This window comes from Crocodylus porosus, unplaced genomic scaffold (assembly GCF_001723895.1).
Source record: "Crocodylus porosus isolate Cpor-Errol unplaced genomic scaffold, CroPor_comp1, whole genome shotgun sequence".
Taxonomy (NCBI): domain Eukaryota; kingdom Metazoa; phylum Chordata; order Crocodylia; family Crocodylidae; genus Crocodylus; species Crocodylus porosus.
The window spans coordinates 14439226-14459094 of record NW_017728917.1 but is presented as its reverse complement, the minus strand read 5'-3'; the positions used below and the strand labels follow the sequence as shown (position 1 = coordinate 14459094).

At 46.5% G+C, this 19869-nt stretch overlaps 1 protein-coding gene across 19 annotated transcripts in view; it reads right to left on the bottom strand.

The window, feature by feature from the left end:
• FHIT (fragile histidine triad) overlaps positions 1 to 19869 on the bottom strand; it is a 762024-nt gene that overhangs the window by 93614 nt on the left and 648541 nt on the right. For all 19 annotated transcript variants that reach the window (XM_019536736.1, XM_019536724.1, XM_019536728.1 and 16 more), the window contains one exon: positions 1696 to 1764. In XM_019536736.1, the coding sequence (XP_019392281.1) occupies positions 1696 to 1764 (69 nt within the window). The remainder of the gene's footprint in view (positions 1 to 1695; positions 1765 to 19869) is intronic.

Below are 19869 nucleotides of genomic sequence, written 5' to 3'. Positions count from 1 at the left end.
TGTGAGCCTCCCGATTGTTGGCCATTTCCATTTTTTCCCCAACATATCTCCAGGCCTCAATCCACTACTTTAGCAATGATGCACTGCTTAAAATAAAACCAGTAGTTGAATTTGAATAAATGGATCCAAGTGACATTTTTCTAGTATTCCACCATATAACTAAAAACAGTTTAAAGGCCAAAAAGCCCTGGTTCACTGCAGTCATTGCACAACGTACCTTAACTCCTTGGGATTCAAAGCTGGCTGGTTTTTAATATTGGAAATATTGTGATTTGGATTCTTTCTCCAAGGGATACGCTATTACATTTTTTTCTGATCATTTTTGCTTACTACTGCTGCAAGTAATACCTACAATTGCTATCACTGAAAACGATGCATATTTTTCATTGGTTTGTTTGCTTCTTGCTTTTGGCAGCATTAAGTGTATGGCCCATTTCATTACACTTGGCTTTGCTTGTTTGCGCAAGTTTTACATGGAGGAGACAAACACATTTAAGAAATAAATCAAAACTACAAAAAAAAGAAATCTCGGGAGATCTCAGGAGCTGTTGTAGTACCTTAAACCACTTAACACATTAAAAAAAACCCCCATAGGTCACACTTCAAGTTACTATATCTCTTTATCCACAGCACTAGGCAAGTATAGTAATAAGACTGTTTTCTTATAAATATACTTATTTACATGGTTATATATTTCCCGGATCAGAGTTCTTCTCTTCACATAGGAAGTCACTGTTAGTCAAGACTAAATCCTTGCCTACCATACTTCTTTGCACAGTTATAAAAATCAGAAGGTATTAAAAATATACTACAGCATTTTTATCTTGAGTTCTATGAATAATATTCTATTGGGAGACATCACCATGTGTATTTCATGAAGAAAAAAACCCACAACCCTCCAGTAGCATAAAAATATTGTGAATTCATCCTAAAACAGATGGTGCTTTGGTAGTGTTGGGAAAAAAGTTCACACTTGCTATTTTCAGAAAGAAAAAAGTTTGTATATTTTAGATGCAATCACTTACCAAACCAACTAAGCAGGGCACGGTCAGCCGTACACCTTGTCGTGGCTTCTCTGTTACCAGAAGCTTTCAGGTGAGGTTGGAGAAACAGTTGTGGGGAGGAGGGGATGCTTTAGATAGGGATGATCCTGCCTTGAGCAGGGGCTTGGAGCAGATGAGCTCCTGAGCTCGCAGAGTAGGGGGCCAGCTATAATTCAGCATGTGGGCCAAAATACTCTCCTAACCCTTCCCCTCGCTCTCTCAGTTTTGCCTGAACATGTGGAGGAGAGAAGGCAACATCTCTGCAAAGAGGATATCTGTGGCATTACTCACAGCACAGCCTACCCATGGGGAGACATTAGGCAACTGCCTCCCACCGTCTTAATCTACTGTCTGGCTGCACGGTATGATCCCTCACTGGGAAGAAAATTCACACGATGTGGTGTCTGGCCAATCTTCATCACCAGATTCTTTGCAGCCAACTCGAGGGGTCAATATCCCCATAACTGCAATATGCACCAGTGCTCGCTGATGAACAGATGCCATATATATATTAATTCGAGGTATCAAATTTGGCAGAGTTCATTCCAAATCCTTTCACTTTACCTAGGGCAAAGCCTGGCTCATTGAGCTGATACCGTCAAAGCTGACAACCGCTTTGATCCAGGAACAAGATCTCTGCGTGCGGACCTACCTCGTCGTAGACACTGTCATTTCTGCTGAAGTCTCCAGCCCTCCTTGGAAGTACGTGGACATGGACATGCTGCAAATTTAAAAACAAAGCCACGAGGTGAGTGCCTAGAGCATTATTTTTTAGGCACCACTGGTGTTTTCCAGACATCCAATGATTATACCTTGCCACAGTATTATTTTCAGAGAAAAATGTGTTAACCTGTTCTATAACGGTATCTCAAATCATCTGAGAATATGCAAGATGAAACACATGAGAGAGCGACTTTGCTGCATAGCCGAGCTTGCGAGTGGGGTGGCAGGAAGCAGAGGGCTCTGGGGAATTATTCACAGTTGTCAGTCTGAGCCATATTTAGCCACGGCTTTGAAATGACAATGCATCTCAAAGCCGACTAGAGTGACTCTGAAACCAACGGGAATAAGAATTTGCCAGCCCAGGAAGGCAGACAGCAGGTGTAAGCAACAGGGGGTTTGTTTCATGGATGGGGTTGCACAATGTCGGCTTGGCAAAAGCCTGAGACGAGGATGGGATAAAGGAAATTGTCCTCAGACCCCACTGGCATACTGCACACATACCGTGTCAGAGGCAAGACACAAAGGGATGGATGGCATGCCTAACGGGGTGTATTCAACAAGCCTAAAAAGGCACTTCCAAGTCTTGCTTTTGGAACGTTTCCCAGTTCAGTGGTATCTGAACTTAATGGACCAAACCCACCCAAGGATTCTGCGGATACAAGCCTGGGTGGAAAGCTCTGGTGATATGAAACCCATTGGGGACCAGCCCAAGGTGGACACAGCACTTACGGACCACAGGGACTATACAGTCGAGGATGTCAGAGTCAACAACAGCCCATCAGAGAGCGGGTGGAAATAAACAGTCGGACACAACACCCACTGAAGTCAATGGGAAGGTTCCCACTGTCCTCAGCAGAGGCGGGATCACACCCTGAAGTGTGCACAACAGGACCCTGTCACCATCAACAAGAACGCCACCTTTCTTCACAGGCACCAACCTCTTCTGGGGTGCTGTGAGGTTAGCCATCTCCAACACGTGATGCTGAGACTGGTCCTTTTTGCACCAGGGTGGGAGAGGGGAAGGGGCTTTACATTGCCACCAGCCCTGGGGAAGCTTCTGCGTGAACGAGTGAACAAGCAGGAGACTCCTGAAGCACAACTCGGCTTTTGAGCTGTCGTGCTCAGATGAACACGTGCCAGTTTTCCATCAGCCTAATTGAGAGAAGTTCCTAAGGCAGGGAAAACACTTTTGCCAGCTGGCTCTAGACTTACCCATGAAACCAAACAAAGATCCTCATATTACTGGGGCAAACAATTGGATAATGAAGTCCCAAAGCTCCAATATGCCTTTGGAAGAAGGAAAAGAAGAAGGAGGAAAAAAAGAAAGGATATGTGTGTGCATGTGTTCAGCTGCAGCAAGCCACGTAGCTCTGACCACAGTAGTAAAAGTTACACACACGCTCCCTCTCACCAGTAACTCTAGTGCAAGGCAGTATCTAACCACCATATTAGAAGTTACATCATAGCCTTGTACTATTAAGCATCTATATAATACTTTACATCGCTCAAGCTCTGTCCAGGCTTTAACTAATGCTCCCCCTCTCCTCCTGCCAGGTGGACAGCTAAGGACATCATCCTCATGCAGTGGAGGAGGCTTTCACATGACCATGTTCTTTTCTCATGTAACTCTACCACGGTCCATGCTAAAACCAGCTCGCAGTAGTCCAAAAGTTCAGCTACCTGGACTCCACAGTGACCAGCTTCAATAAAGTTACCAGTGCAGAGGTTCTTCAAAAGGCCAATGTACCAAGTGTGGCAGCCCTACTTGAACAGAGCCAACAGCGCTGGCTCTGAGCAGACTGGAAGGTGGATGTATACCCAAGGACATGCTAGACAGGGAACTATCGGAGGGAACAAGAACAACAGGACGTCCTTCACTACAAAGAAGCATGTAAGCAAGATGCGATGACATTTGGAATTGATCCTGACCAGTTGGAAACTTTGGCAAGCGATTGTAACAAATGGCATTGTCGTCTCAACCAGGGCATTGACATCCATGACAGGAACTGGCTCGAACCGCTTGAAGAGAAAAGAGTCCGTAGGAAGCAAGCAGCTCCCGAACCACCCAAGCATGATGCATACACTTGCAACCACTGCCACAGATCATGGAAATCTCAGATTGGACTCTTCATCCACATGAGACGCTGCAAACCAGGCATCTCCATCACAGGCTGCAATATCCACCATCTCTTGTAGACGAAAGGATGCCGACGAGTTCTAACACTGTCCTTCGTGCATGGCATGGCTTTCACCAAGTCATTTCCCCCACCTGACCCATGCTCATCCTTGATCTAACCCCACTGACTCCAGAAGACTTACACCACAGATAAATCCAACCCAGGGAAACTCATGCAACCCCAAAACAGTCAAAGGCAGGAGTCAAATGCAGACAATCCCACTGGAGGGCCTTTTTCTGCATATGGCTGTGCCCAAAGACATGCCACATTGAGAGCATGGGGAAAAACTCATCTATCTTTGTAGGCTTTTCTGCAGCAAAGTTAGCTGCAAAGTAGCAAGGTGTTTTTCATTTATTTTTCCCTCCCACTCTTCAGAAAGAGTCTACCAGAAAAATTCCTCAGAAAAACAGTGCATTGGTAGAGAGAAGGAGCAGGCGATGCCCGTTAAGAGAGAATTATGCTGCTTTTGAACACGTGTAGTTGGTGCCTAGATACCAGAGGTAGGAAGAGGTGAATCAGGAGGAGTCCCATGGGCTTTGAGCAAAGACCACTACATATTTTACACTTGGTACAACTTCAGAAGCTGCAAATCAACCCAAACGCATGAACCTCATGGAAATTTTCAGGAGATGCAGCTCAAGTGTATAATGAAACCCCAAATAAAAAAAAAAGAAAAACAGTTTGCTCATTTGCGAGGAAATGCAAAGCCTGCTAGATGGAGCTAGCTTCAGTTCACACAAAGCATTTGCTTACTGGAATAAAGAGAAAACATAAAAAAGTCTCAGTTCATGAAGTATTCTGAAACATCTCTCTCTTTCCCTAGTTTGCCCTGCAGCCAACTGAGTAATACTCTATTGTTCGCTGTTACAGTTATCCATTGCTTTCAGTAAATATAGAGTAGTGTTCAGAATGCTTTTGGGGGGTTAAAACAGTGTTTTTGAGTAATACATCAATGATAGTGTTCTGATAGGGTATTATACTAATACATCATGAGAGCGATAGTGCTCTTATGATGTATTAGTGCAATGCATCATCTGAGCATCATTGCTTTCATGATGTATTGCTCAAAACCACAAGGCAAGTTTAAAGAAGCTCTTTGGTACCACTGGGTCTTAAATTTTACATTTGGAAAATTAGGGATTTTTCAAGAAGGATAAAAGAATGGCGATTAAAAGAGAGCTATGGACCCTGCCAGTTTCACTGAGATAGAAGGCGTTTGTGGTTTTCCTTGGATGTTAAATGTGCCATAAATAACCTGCCATTCACTTTCTTTCCTTGAGACAAGTAGGTCTTGATATTTACCTGACAAATGCAGACTTTGATGCATTTCAGGTGGTTGTACGTAGCCAGACATCATGTCGCTAGCTGCAGGTGAAGAGAAAGTTAAACAGACCTACTTCTAATAGCTGTTCACATCCCCGCGTCACACAGTGTCCCACGATAGACACGGGAAAGGCATTATGCATGTGATCAGCAGTTTGAGAGATTCAGGTAGAGAACAGACACTGCATTTGAAGCCTATTTAGTCAGTGGAAAGGCTCCGATTGATTTTAATGGGCTTCGGATTGGGGCATAGGGCTTCAAAGGGGAGGAAGATACAATGCAAAATGACTTGCACGGTAGCTAATATTTCCTAATGTGAGCCCCTGCCCAGGATGGCCATCTGTGATCAGAATGAAACAGGAGAAGCACAAAAGACTTGCCAAATGTTTAACAAACCCCAATGTTTATGCCAGCATATGGGCCCCTTTGAAGCAGTGAGGACACTTTCATGGTTTATTCACCTTTACTATTTGCATTAGGGTTTTTTGTATTTTATAGAACACAATGTTGCGTAACAAAATCAATCTACCCTAGCCAAAAGCTAATGGGTATTTCTTTGGATGAGGTAACTACAATCAATTAAGAAAGCAGCTGTTGGATTGCAAATATCCCAGATAGTTTTTAAAGAGAAGATACAGGAGAATCCGAATTCTCCCTACTGTTTGTGTAACAGAGCTGAGCAGGAGCAGCAAGAAGCAATTACATCTGAAGTGGTTTCCCTCTTTTCTGCTTTACTGAGAAAATAAAGCAAAAAATAGCTGCGTGGAGCTATGAGTACCATGTGGCGAGAAACATCTGGGGTAGGGGACCGCAAGTCTTCTCTAATTGCCTTCCGGTTTAACAGCCTTCAGGGATTTGGGGAGCTCTGTTTCTATTCATTTATTTGTTCTTAATTTGTTTTTGCTTTCACTAAAGCCTCAAACCAGCAAGGCACATAAACACAGCCCCCACTTTAAGCAATGTGAATTGGCTCAATGGGGGGATGGAGTTTAATGGGGCGGCTCATGGACTGAAAACACGGTTTAGTGCTTTGCTGGATTGGGACCAAGGGTTATGTCTGCACTGCAAACTGCAGAGATACCCATACTAGCTGCAAAGAAGCTTTTTGGCAGGGTAAGACAGCTTGTCTGGGGCACTGAAGGCACAGACAGAAGTGCAGCTCGGGGTCTAACTCATGGCACTTCACAGAAAGCACCATGAGTTAGACCGAACCTCTTGACCCCACAGACATTAGCTGTTGGGTCAGGAGGGTGGGAGATCGAACTCCAATTCAGCGCCAGTCCAGGATGAGAGGTTTTCCTAGCTATGCTGAAGTGGAGAGGGTGGACTGGATTGGAGTCCTCCACCTTGGGGGGCTCCAGTCCACCTGTCCCACCCTCCAGCGCTGGCTGGGCAACCCCCAGAATGAGCTCCCTCTGCTCCCTTCCTCCCTCCCATTTTGAAAACAGTGCTGGCAGCAGTGCTGGGCCATGCAAATAGAAGTTACTGAGGGTGCTCCACTTTGGAGCACTTTCACCTGAACCCTCATGTAATGAGGATCAGGCACTTTTAAAGCACTCTGCAGCCGTGCACTTATGTTTGGTCAGGGCTGTAGAGCACTTTCAGGGGGCAAATTGGGCAAAAACTGGCACTTCTGTCTGTGCCGTGAGCTAGTGCAGTTAAGTTGTATCTGGTCCCTGAGCTACCTGGTTTGGCACCATGTTGAAAGCCTGACTGAAATCAAGATATCTCATATCTGCTGCATACTGTTTGTCCAACAATCTAGTTATCCTATCAAAGAGGAAAATCAGGTTTCTTTAGCATGATTGGTCCTAACAAACCTATGTTGGACCCAGTGATAATCTTTTGGTCCAACAGGTGCTTGGATGTCTTGGAATCAGAATCAGGCGGAAATTCCCTGGACCCTCCTTTTTCCCCTTTCCAAAGACTGGCATTTTGCTTGCCTTGCCTTATGGAATTGCTCCTCTCTCCCATGACCAATCCAAACTAACAACAGATGCATATAACATCACTTTTGCAAATAATTGCAGCTCATGCCAAAAAAAAAAAAAAAGTTTTCTTTGTTTTCTAGGCAAAATAAAAGCCCAAATCATGGCTCCCATTGTTTCTCATTGACTGAAATGTGCTATTCAACCTGGAACAAAACATTTTTACTACTATTATTCCCCTTAAAAATAATCCATTAGATTTAGGCAAATTGGGTCTCAAACCATTGCTAAGAGGTGCACAATCAGAACATTTCATAAAAAGGTTGAAATGGAAGGTCTTGACTTTTCACATTTTTTCCTCTGTTCCAGTTTTGGTTGACCCCAAACTGTATTTTTCAGCCAACAAACAATTTGTCTGAAAAATGTTGCCCAGAAGCTCTTCTTAGTGCCACTGTATTATCTCCCAGTGAATTGAGTTGTAGTTGGAGAATAACAGACTGACAGCCCTCCAAGGGTGAGGTCGAACCTGAATTCACAGAATGAATGCAATGTGGGGAGGTAGGGTGTCAGCCTCCCCTGTAGAGTAATGCATGTGCCACAGCGTACCCTCGGGACCGGGAAAGTCAGTCTGTCTCTGGAGTTCCCTGCTCTTTCTCTACTGCTAATTGCAGATGTGTGGCTTGCAGGTATCTTCCCATTTGGAGCGAGATTGATATCACCATGAAACTCCCCTGAGTGGCTTCCCATCATGCTTGACTTTCTTTGAAAAACCCTTCTTTTGAATAATAAGCTACAAAACCAAAACACAACGACAATCACTAACAGAACAATCAATGTTACCAACATCAGGACAGAGAAATACAAGCCCAGGCAGGTATCACTTACTGGGCTGAGCTACCATTTGCTTTTCTCCCAGATTTTGATCAAGAAGCCAGGGCATGTTTGTAAGGCATCTGTATGCCAGTTATAGGCATCATCCTCAACATGCGCTTTGCAATGACATGTTATGACTGGATGGTACATGGTCTTTGTACACGAAGGTCCTTTAGACCATAAACTCTGTAGGGCAGGGACTTCAGCACCTTCTATATTTTCAGTGCTGCTACAATAGGACAACTTTCTAATAAACGGTAATTCCCTAAAGATGAGCTGTGTTGGCCCCAAAAAGGTTTCTTAAAAGAAGTCCCTTTGAAGTGGCAACATCAAACGTGGTTTTTGAACCCGTAATGGACAAAGAATGGGGAACGAACCTGTAGGAAACAAGTCTAAACTGGAGGGAACTGATGAGATCCAGCAAGCACATGCCCTCTCCAGTGCCCATGTCTCAATAAGCAACTCTTGGGCTCAAAACTACACATAATTTTTGGAGTGACTTTGGAAGTGGTGAAATGCCTTGGTCACAGAGGAGGGCAAAAACCTCTCTAACCCTGAAACCTGGCAAGGGTACACATGTCTGTGGAAACGGCATTCCTACAAAAGCACTGAAGACTGCAAAAATGCTAGCTCAGCCATTTATTGGAGAGAATCATCCAATTCGTGTGAGTTTTGTCATAACCACGCACACACGGAAGCCTCTTGTCACGGTCATAAGCATGTATTGCCCTTGTGCTAGCTAGCTGTCAAAGTGTCAATGGATACACAGGGGCTCAAAATGCCATATATAATTGAAAGGAATTTTATCAATGAATTGAAGATGAGACTAGTCTCAGCCCTCCCTAATGTCACCCCATTGTGAATGATGTGAGACCAGGGGCAGGTCTGTACTGCCTCTTTGCTGAGCTGGACCACTACCGAGACGAAGGAATTCACTGCCAACGTACACCCTTTATTTTCCTTCACCAAAAGTCCCTTTAGCTCAGATCACTCTTTTCCTTCCCAGGTGCTTAGTCTAAGGGCCACCTCACCCTAGATTGTGATAGGCATGAAAGATTTCCTGCCCAATAAAGGCGCAGATCGGGATAAGGCATGTTCCTCCTCATTCAGCTTTGTTCTACGACCTCTGGCCCAAGTTTTCAGTCATAATCAAAGGGTGAGGGAGGAAGATGAGGCTTGCTGACAGCACCTTTTAGTCTCTGTCCATTCTGGACCATTTGGGAGATACGTTGTCCATTTTAAAGACCAGAAGAAAACTAATACTGTTTTTAACTATAAGATTTAACTGCAAACTCTCCAAAATAATACCAATTTTCCAAGTAAAGCTGTATGTGGATGATAAAGAGTACCAAATGTTAGAGTTAGATAGGAACATGAAAAATAGGGCAATTTTGTCCTCTCTAAATTGGTCTTCCGTGGAGCACCCATTTGTTATTCTTGATTAACTACTTGATTATCCCTGTTACGGGGGTATTCTATAAAAGAGATATGTTTGTGTATATGCAGCCTGCTAACAGGAAGAACCCCCTCTACCGTCCCATAAAAACTACGTAGAATTATGTACGGGTCAGTAGGTTCAATAAAGTTGCTGTTTTTTACTGAAAACCTATTTTAGGGCACAATCCACAGCACTCAGCTCCTGCTATGTAGGGCTAGCTGGGAAATAAGTTTTTTCATCCTTTCAGAATTTTTGTTAAGTTTTCCTTGCCCTGGAATGAGACAAGAAGTTGAAATCTTTAAAATATTCACAAACCCCAAAATGGAAAATTAAAATTCTGATTGGATTGGCCAAATCATTTTGTTAATTTTCAATTTTGACCTTTGGACCGTTTTAAAAATGATATGTTATATTACAAGCCAAGTAGCAGTTTTCAATGTGTGCATGCACACACGCATGCGCACACATGTACACGGACACGCACGCACACGCCATCCCACAGCTTTGCTTTTAAAAATCTCAAAATATGATGTTATGACAATACGGAGACTTTGAGATGGGAAACTCACCGAAACGGACACGTCCCCAGAAAGAAGCCCCATTAGTGTATGCAGGAACTCAGATTCAGTATCCTCGATAAAAAACTTATCTGCTAATGACTTTGAAGTTGTTAATGGTGCACTGTGGATGGACACTCGCAGAGAGCTATGGTCTTATCCTCATGGTAACGGGAAAGAAAAACTTGCTGCCACAATTTTAAATCCACTTGAGAGCCGAAGTTTAAATTTGCACTGCAGAGGGTAATTGTAGTGTTTGCTGGAGAGCCGCCAAAAATCAAGAGACCTGGCATCATGCTAATTAGCTGGCGCGCCAGCGTCCCTCACTTCGGTGGGGCCGTGGAAGGCAGGATTTGTACGAGTCCCACAAGGCACCTGCTGAGGGGCAATGAATGAAAGTGAAGGGGGCAGCTCGGGCCCATCCCCACTCACTGCAGAAGCTCCGGGGCAGGGATCTGCAGCGGGGAGTAACACGGTTGAAGTCAGTGGAGCAACAGCTCTGCAAGATGGGTGCAAGCCCCCAGGACCGCTGCTGCTTCTCTCTGGACTAGCCTTGCTGTCTGACTTGCCACCTCCGCACACCTTGCGTGCCCCGGGAGCGGCTCTATCATTATCCGAGGTGTCAGGGTCTGGATGACCAAGGAAGCTGGTGCTCTAAACACGAGTGAAATGCAATGGGAACTCCTCTAATTGGGGCTTTTCTCGTGAGCAGGTGGAAAACCTCACTCCTGATGCAGGCTCAAGTCCTCTTAGCGCAGTGCTGTGAGGCAGGACGGAAGAATTTGGCCTAATTCACTTTAACAGACCCGCCCTGCCATGCATACAGGCAGAAAACAGAGACAGTGGCCTCTAAGTGAATGAGGCCAGCAGCTGAAGATTTCCCATTTCTGCATGCCGGTGTGCTCCCCGCCCCCAGAGGACATCAGAGCTGCACCTAAGCCTTGGTGTCTGTTCCCTTCTTGCTCTGCCCCATCGGCCTCTTGCACCCTGGTGCAGTGCTGATGCACGCTGCGGTGCACAAGGTCACTGCCATGCTGCACCCACGGTCCTGGAGAGCACGAGAAAGGCTGTTACTACTCCGCAGTATCTTCTGCCTCGAGAGCCCAAAGACTGGGGCAAACCCCCGTGGGTTTCAGACCTCACAGCCCCATTTCTATCTAAAGATGATGGTGCTGAAGCACAGACTGGTGAAAGTGCTCTCCAAGGTCACAGAGGGAGTCAGAAGCAGATTTGGGAATGGTTCTTGGCCCAGTCCTGGCTTGCAGACCTGGGCCTTAACCGAAGACGATCTTTCCTCCCCTAAGGGTGCAGGATCACCCCATCCTCACGCCGGGATCTGGAGTGCCGCATTCAGATGCAAATGAAACAGCCGCTGCTTCTCCCCTCTCTTGTCTTTACTTATGCCTTGATGAATGCACATTGTTTTAACACTTGCTATACCCATAATTACAGTTCCTTAATTTATGTTTCAATAAAATACATTATAATAAACATTTACAGCTCTGTGAATAAACATTTAAATGGAACTCCTAATAGGGGTTACATGTTTCGAAGCAGTTCATGGCTGTGGTGAAGTCTCTTCCTATAGTTAATGAGAGCCATTTCCATAATCTGCGCGTTACTGCTTAAGCTTCCCTTTAGGAATATTTTACAAAGTAAAATTTCTGTGAAATATTATCAGCCAAAAGAGAAAACATTAAGAGGATTATCAAATTGTCCTGTTAAAGGGACAGCGTGAGCTTTCATGTCCCCCTAGAGATGCTAACACAGTAATTACGTTGAATGTGCTCACTAATTATCTCACTGGTCCAGTGCATTATTGCTGTGTTTTCACTTTGGAGCCATGGTTTGAATGGAAAAGATGGGAGACCTCTCAAAGGTCAGACATGAAGGGTGAGAAAGCACTTACTTATTTTACAGTGCTAACGAACTGGATCTCAGAGCTCCCCAAAATCTTGTAAACATGGAGGTTCAGGAGGCTCCAGGACCGCAGAGCGCGGAGCCGAGGAGCGGATGAGAAACAGCCCTGCTGTGGGCTGCAGAGTCGCATGCAGTTTAACCCTTAATCTAATTCATACATCTCCATAATTAATATCCGGGTCTGGTCCTAGTTTCACTGAAGCTCATACGAGTTTTACTACTGACTTTAATTAAACAGCCGAACTTGATACCGAAGGTGAGAGCGAAAGAATTTTGCTGGACTTCAGAGAACTTGCAAATCCCTAGAGAATTACTAATGATGCACAAAGGAAAGTGCTCTCTGCGCATGGACAGGTACACTGGAGACGGGCATAAAACTGAAATACACCTTGTTGGTACCAGCAGGTAATGAGAGCGTCTACAACAGATCTCATACCGTAGTTCATCCTCTATTGGGAGGGAGCTCAGAGGTAGGGAGATACACTATTTAGATGGCAATGACTCATTTTGGGGGCAATATTCATTTCTAATGTGCACGGTTATTACCTTTTAACCAGGATGACAGGGTTTCCAGGAGAATGACATATTATTCAGGTCTAGTTACAGTGGGAAGTGAGACCAGCAGGAGAATATAAGGCTTTTCAATGATAGTAAGGAGACCCCACAACTTTGTGTAGATGGTGAAATACATTCAAGCCACATTGCATCTCTCATCACATGATCAATCAGTCTGTTCGCACAGATTTCCTCGGCTTTGTGTCAGTAATGAGTCATTCTACAGCTTTAAGAGCTGCATTTCCTAAGAGCTAGTAAATATCCCTGTGCCCGTGTGCAGCGTGCAGACACCTCCATTTAGTTATTTATAATATAAAAACTACACAAAGCAGCGCTGGGTCCCTAAATGTAGGTCTGTTTTTCTGTTTTATTGCCGAATGTGCACATTCATCCCTGCACTTTAGCTGCTTCAGTGAAATCTTTTAAATGTAAATTATTTTTGGCTATAAAAAGCTGATTGTAGGATTTTTAGTATTTCAAAGACGGCAATTTATGCGACTGGAACAAAATAAAACATTCAACAGAAACAGAATTTCACTTGATCAGAAATTCTTTAAAGTTTCCGCGTACTTTCCTTTTCAGATTTCCCTTCCTGCAGCCTCGGTCTCCGTCTTTCAATGAGTTTGAAATGGAAGATCCTGGATAAAACCATCATTTAAAGCAATTTGCATATCTGTCGTTTCGTAACACCTCTTCCTCCAAGAGGATGTTCTCCTAGTATCAGCCCAGGCCCAGGCCCAGCCTTGTCGCATACCCACCACTTCAAACCTAGGCGCAGTCACCAGCGCGGTCAACGGGACAACCCACAGGCTTAACCTCAAGCAAATCAGTAAGCTTCACAGGGGCTGCACCTGGGCTTTCAGAAGGGCTTGGACTACCTCTTACTTTGCATAGATGACCGTGCAGAACAGCCTGGTATCTGGACCAATATTAGGTCTCTATGGGCTGTTTGCCAGGGAGAAGCCAAGGCCTCCTCAGATATCTTCAAATCTATATATAAACATTCAAGTCAAGTCAAGTCAAGTCGGTCCCAAAGCCGCAGCAACCACTGGGGTACCCGAGATGCTGTAACAACCTTCCTCCACTCCAACGTGGTCACTGCAGACCCAGGCCTTGGCCGATCTGGTAGGAGGTTAGTTGAGTGGCTTTGCATTAGTGGCAATTCTTTGGGCAAAGTGACCTGGTGGTGCCCATCTCCTCTCCAGCTATGGATAGCTGTTGGCTCGCAGGGAGCTCATCCGCCCTTTGACAGACCTCGATTTTAGTCCTGCTGGGTGTCCACACGCCCTCCTCACGCAGGCTAGCTCAGGTGTGGGCGCCAATTTAGCTGCTGACGTTTCTATATAGTAGCAATAAGTCAATGAATGCTGTAGGATGCTCTTGGACCCTCACGCGTTGCCTGTGGAAATGGACTTAGGATCCTGGCTACTTTTGCAACTGGGCATCGGTTCCTGCTGCACTTGCTTCATATCTGGCCCTGCTCCTACTTCTTTCAAGTCAACAGCAAAATCCCCATGAACTTGAGTGCGGCAGAACTGGGTCTTTCAAAAACTTAAGAAATGATCTAACAGAGGAGGTCAAAAGTTGCCATACCAATTATGAAAAATGTCACCCTCCAAATTCGTCTATTCTCATCAGATTTTCAAAAGAGACGTAAGTCACCCAGAACTCTTCACCAGACAGTATTTCAAAATCAAAGCCTGCTATTAGAGCTTTTCCATGATCATTTTTCTTTCTCTTTTCATTCTATCAGGCTCTAAATCCTCTGTGGCAAGAAGCGTACTGCATTACATGTTTGCGCAGCACGCAACACAAGGGCCTCTGGCCCAGTTTAGGCCTCCTTGTACTACGGCAATAATCTCAAACCACCACCAGTTTGGGGAGTGACCTCATTCACGAGTTATTTGCTAAAACAAGTCCTCATCTGTTGCTGCTTGCAATTTTAATTGCTGAAATTTATCTCTGTTCTTCACATTCATGACTTGCAAGGAAGGGTGTGCTTTGCAGGAGAGGTCTACTAACTCACTTTCTCTTTGATCCACGTGAGCACCCATAATTGGGAGAGGAGTTATTTCAAAATCATTTAAGTCTGAGAAGTCCTTAAACCCTAGAACATGAGCAGATTTCTCGTTTGCGCTACAGCTTGCCAGGTTTCCAGCTGAGACGGCCAGACTTGCCGTACTGGAGACCTGTCAACAGGCATTTAGTCCAAATGCGCTCTGCTCGCGACTCTCCCCGCCATATGGGCGGCAGGGACGTAAAGGTGGGCAGTCGATGATTGCGTCCCTAAGCCATTTAACCTTCAGAATTAACATTTTGTACACTACGCCTCCCACCAGGAGGCTGTACAAGCAGGTGAAAAGATAGATGTCTAGTCTTAATGACTGTTTAGAAGACTGCTGAGCTATGGTCTGTGCCCATGTTGGTTCAGTTCATTAATGTAATTAACCAACAATCAATCTTTTTAAATTAGTTACACAAAAACAGCCACTGCCAGATCAACTGACATGGAAGTTAGGTCACGCTCCGTTTCTGCACGATTTAACATCCACGCTGGAACAGAGTACAGGGCACGGGAACAACGCAAACGCCAGCCAAATTCATTTGAAGCCCTACAACTTAATTAAAGTGTACAAAATCTGTGCAGCTGGCTGGGTGTTGTTGAGCACCGTCTTCCATGTTTGTGGCCAAACACCTTGCCAACGCAAAAAGTGCCCGAGGAACGGAAAAATATCAAATACGGGTATACACAGGGCACCACAGAAGTGTTACAGGCTTTTGCAGAAGCGGTAGCTTTATAAAAACCAGGAGGCTGTCCAAAGCCTCATCCTTCTCTGTTATTCATGCACTGTACGCCATACGCACGCACGCACAAATACACACTTCTAGAAGAAAGCGTGCGCAGAAGAAAACAGCAGAACAAAATGAAGCGGGACAAGCAGCCTGTGCTACTTTCCGAAAGCTGGGAAATCTTCACTCACTGGTAAGGAAAGGGGTTCACAGCCTCGCCCAAGCCTGGAGCAAGCGGCAGCACGTCCCAGGCACAGGCGGTGACGCCGATCCCACACCCACCACCCACCACCCCGCTTCCTCTTGCTTCAGGGGCTGGAGAAGGAAGCTTTGCTAGGCTAGCACCTGCTGCAACGCGCGTGCTCTGGTGCGAGCCCCAGCCCATTGCCGGGATGACCACGTCTTTACCGACTGCACTTCCACTCTCCTAACCCCTCCCTGCTCCTTCCCAACCCCGGGCAGGCAGGCTGAAGGGAAAGCACAGCCCTGCAGCAGCTGTTCTTCACTGCCCAAGGTGAGCACGGGCCCCAGAGAGAGCATTACTGACCTCCAGATATTCATTAGCAGCCCCTGTTTGTGCCTGCTCAAATCCGGACACTTGTGCTTCCACCAGCTGAGCTGCACGCGTCCTGCATGTGCATCAGGTGGGCGTAACACATGTGCATTCCCTCTGCGCCGCTCCCACGTGTGGCTGGCTTGAGGCTAGGAGACAGTCTGCTTCTTAACCCTGAAAACTGAACCTGAGCTAAGCTGTTTTCCTGTTCTCCCAGAAGGCTAGGTTTGCAGCTCAGCCTTATGTTCACCCATTAAGGCAGCATCTGGCTACTCTTAATCCTTTGCACCGAGCTGATCCGATTGCTTCTGGTGGGTGCAACACAGAGTGCTGCCGAATTGCTCCTAGGGAACCGGTCCTGCCACCCCGTTGAAGCCATCACATAAGGCACGTGCAGGAACCAGCCCGCTGTCCGTGAGGCAGCGCCGTGCTTGGAGTCTGATCCTGCGTGCTGCAAGCACTGAGCATCTCCAGCCTCCTCTCTCTCCTGGAGGCAGCTGCCACCCCCTGGCCTCTGACCAGACCACATCCAGGGGGGATGCAGATGCAAAAACCAAGCTATTGCACTGTAACCTTGATGAAAACAAATCACTGAAAACAGGGCTCTCTGAACTGGGAAGGGTGGCGGCGGGGAAAGTGGGAGTGCAGGGCCTGGGTGATGGACACAAGTAAAGGAAGGTGATGAACTGGAGGCCTGTTTTTAACACTGAGTGCAAGAACCAGAGGAGACATCTGCTTCCAGGATGGAGGGGAGGGATGCGCAGGGTATCACTATAAACCAGCCTCTACCCTCCACAGCGCTGCTTCAACGAGACCCCGGAGCAGGGCCGGAGCAGGCACGCACGGATTTCAACTCAACAGCAGCCGGGAGCTTGGACAAACCTCTGCGGCTGCTCGGAGGAGCGTGGAGCAGCAGGCCTGCGCCAGCCTAGGGCACGAGGTTACGACCGCGGGGACCGCTGACTTATCAGACACTGCTGTCAAATGGACATGCAGCTGAGTGTCATAGGCCCTATACTGCTAATCACTGATGGAGTTTGAATGCTAAAGGGCTTGTGTTTTCAAAGCAGGATCTAGGCTCTGTCCTCACTGCCAACATGAACTTCCCCGATACTCTGGACCTATTGCAATCTGGTATCGAACTCCACAAAAAGTCCATCTACCCCGTTCTGTTTCAGGACCTCAACTGCTGCAGAGGTCAGGAGAAGGTAGCAGTGCATAAAAAAATGCAGAACAGGGACCCAAAGTGTAGGTGATTCGCTCATAAATTCACTCCATTTACCAACACTGAAAGCATTGCTAGCCTGAGAGGGAAAAACCCACAGAAGTGTTAACATTAATTCCTCTCTGCTGCCTGACACCCAGCTAACCCAGCGCCGCACTGCCATTTAGTGACGGAGAGCTATTTATTTATGCAACATACAGCTCACGCTTAACTAATTAGGCAGGCTGATACATTGGAGAACTTGTGATCTATGTCTACATTCACATAAGTGCAGCATATCTAATGAAGGTACAATTGTGCAGCGCCTCCAGCACCATATTAAAAATGCTATATCGCTGGAGGAGTTTTCCACTCCAACTTTAATGACAGTCGTGAACTTCAAAAGCACCTGTTAGCTGTGCTGGTGTCGGACGCGGCCTGAGCCTCCCCTGCTCTGTCGTAAAGGGCAGGATGTGCTGTTGAGGACAGACGAGCCAGTTTAGATGCAATCAAAATTGATTCAAACCTTCTGCCAGACTTTTCTGTGCTCTCAAAAGGTGGCTTGAATGGTCTCCAGAAAGCTCTCTGCCCCGGCCTCGCGCTTCTTGGTTTGATGATTTTTCCTCATTGCTTCAATCATTTCTGGAGCCCCCAGAGGGCTGGTATCAGTAGACTTGTAACTCCTGCTCAAACCTGAATAAACCTGTACAGAAACTGAGATCAAAACTTGCTCAAGTATTAAGAGAACCTAATTTCAGCAAGAGGCTTTCCTCCCAGGCACGGGTCAGACTAGATTTAGGCTTACAGACGTCCCCGTACCAGCTCCCACGCCTGTCGGTTCACCATTAGGAATGTCTGCTTCCAGTTTCTGCTGGACTCAGCCGGGTAAATAATGACCCGGATGCTACTTCCAAGGGAAGGAAGCAGAGCAGACAGACAGACAGACAGACAGACAGCAAATGTATTTGAAAAGAAACCTGGGGACCCCAGGGAAACGCGCTGTCCTGGGGTGGTTATTTTAATGATGGGAAGAGCAGAACGACCATTCATTGCCGAGCTAACTCCTGAAAGGAGATCTAGAAGAAAGGCATGGAGAGGCACACAGAAAGGCAGAGCCCTTTAAAGCATGTCGGTGTCAGTGCCGAAATCAGGCTTTTCAAATCTGAAGGCTGAATTTTGCTCCATTAAAAAACAGGCCAACGAGATTCCTCCCTGCCCAGTCTTCCCAGACATCAGTGGCCAAGCGAAGCATTCAAGTCCCATTTCCACATCCACCCACACTTCCCATTTTCAGGTCCGAGGCACTTGCCAAACAAGGGTCATTAGTGACGGCCCACCCACCCACCACGACTCCACGGCATTTGAGACGCCGAATGGTTTTATTTTTAGAAACTCTTCAGCTCAGAAAGACAAAATCCTTCACTCTTGGATCCTTCTCGGGAAGGATCAATATCCCCTTCTGGCTGCCGGCGTCTTCGCTGCTGCGTCAAAAGCAGCTAAACGTCACCCAGCCCTTTGCTGGAAGTGACCTGGCCCAAAACAGGAGAGAGGGAACCGTGAAAGGAGGCCTTATCCCCAGTAAAGCCCCAGGATTGTTATTAAACCACAATGCTGAAAGAGAGGTGCTTACAGGACCTAAATACAGGACCTTAAAGGGGCACCTCGATTTTCAGAGGTGACAAATGCCTGCAGCTCCGGTTGACTTCAAGTGCCCAAATTTGAAATGTCTGGCCTTGAGTATTCAAACTCCAGCTAATTGAAGGATTTAGCATTTCAAAGCTAAGGATTTTATCCAATCAAAACTTCCAGGAGGCAGCAGCACCTTGGGATGAGAGACACGACACCGGGCAACTCAAAGGCAAAGCAGAAGAGAGATGATTATTCCCCAAAGTGCGCACTTGAAAGACAGGCTAATGAGTTCTTAAACGACATACTTTCATCCCAAGGCTTTTCAAGCACGATGGGAGAAGCGTCCCTTCCTTAGTCATCTCGCAGTGCACCAGGCAGCGATGAATATGCACCTTCTGCCCTTCGAAATGGAAAGGGAAGTGGGCAAAACAGCCGGCTCCTCCAGGGCCAAATCATCCTGTTCTCATCTGAAATGACCATTTTTTCCCCTTGTCGCGTGTGAACCGAACTCATCTCTCCCACAAGGGAAGTGAGGCCAAGCCAAACGACCCCTCGCAGTGCATTTGGTTCACATTTCTAAACCGATGCGTGGCAGGGGGTCTCCACCACGACAGCACCCGCAGCTCGGCTTCCCCGACACCACCTGCGATGGCCTGGTGCAGCCAGGAGTTACGAGACATCCTCTGGCCTGTGCTACGCAGCGGTCCAGGCCAGATGATTTTTGTGGTCCTTTTGGGCCTGCAAGTCAAAAGGATGCAATAGCAGTCTGCCTCGACGCCCAGCAGGATCGAACCCCTTGAAGGGCACGAAGCACAAAACTCTCCTCCCGCACACCAGCCTCAAACCCCTCCTCGCTGCAGCCCGCACTCCTCGCAGCATCCATTAACGGCCAAAAAAACCAGAGCCCGGAAAAGCTTGAGGGTAAAAGACAACTTTGTACGCACGTAAAGGGTTTGGCTGAAACATCAGGACCGGGACCCGGTGCTGAACAACAGATAAGGATAAATAGCTCCTCTGTCAGTGAGCATCCCTGGGCCCTCAAGGCAGCGGGGTCCACATCATTAAGACTGTATTGTAATGCGCATGCACCGGGTTGCACGGACAGTCTTACTTCTGCCCCTTCTCGCCTCGTGAGGGCTTCACTTGGCAGCCCTTG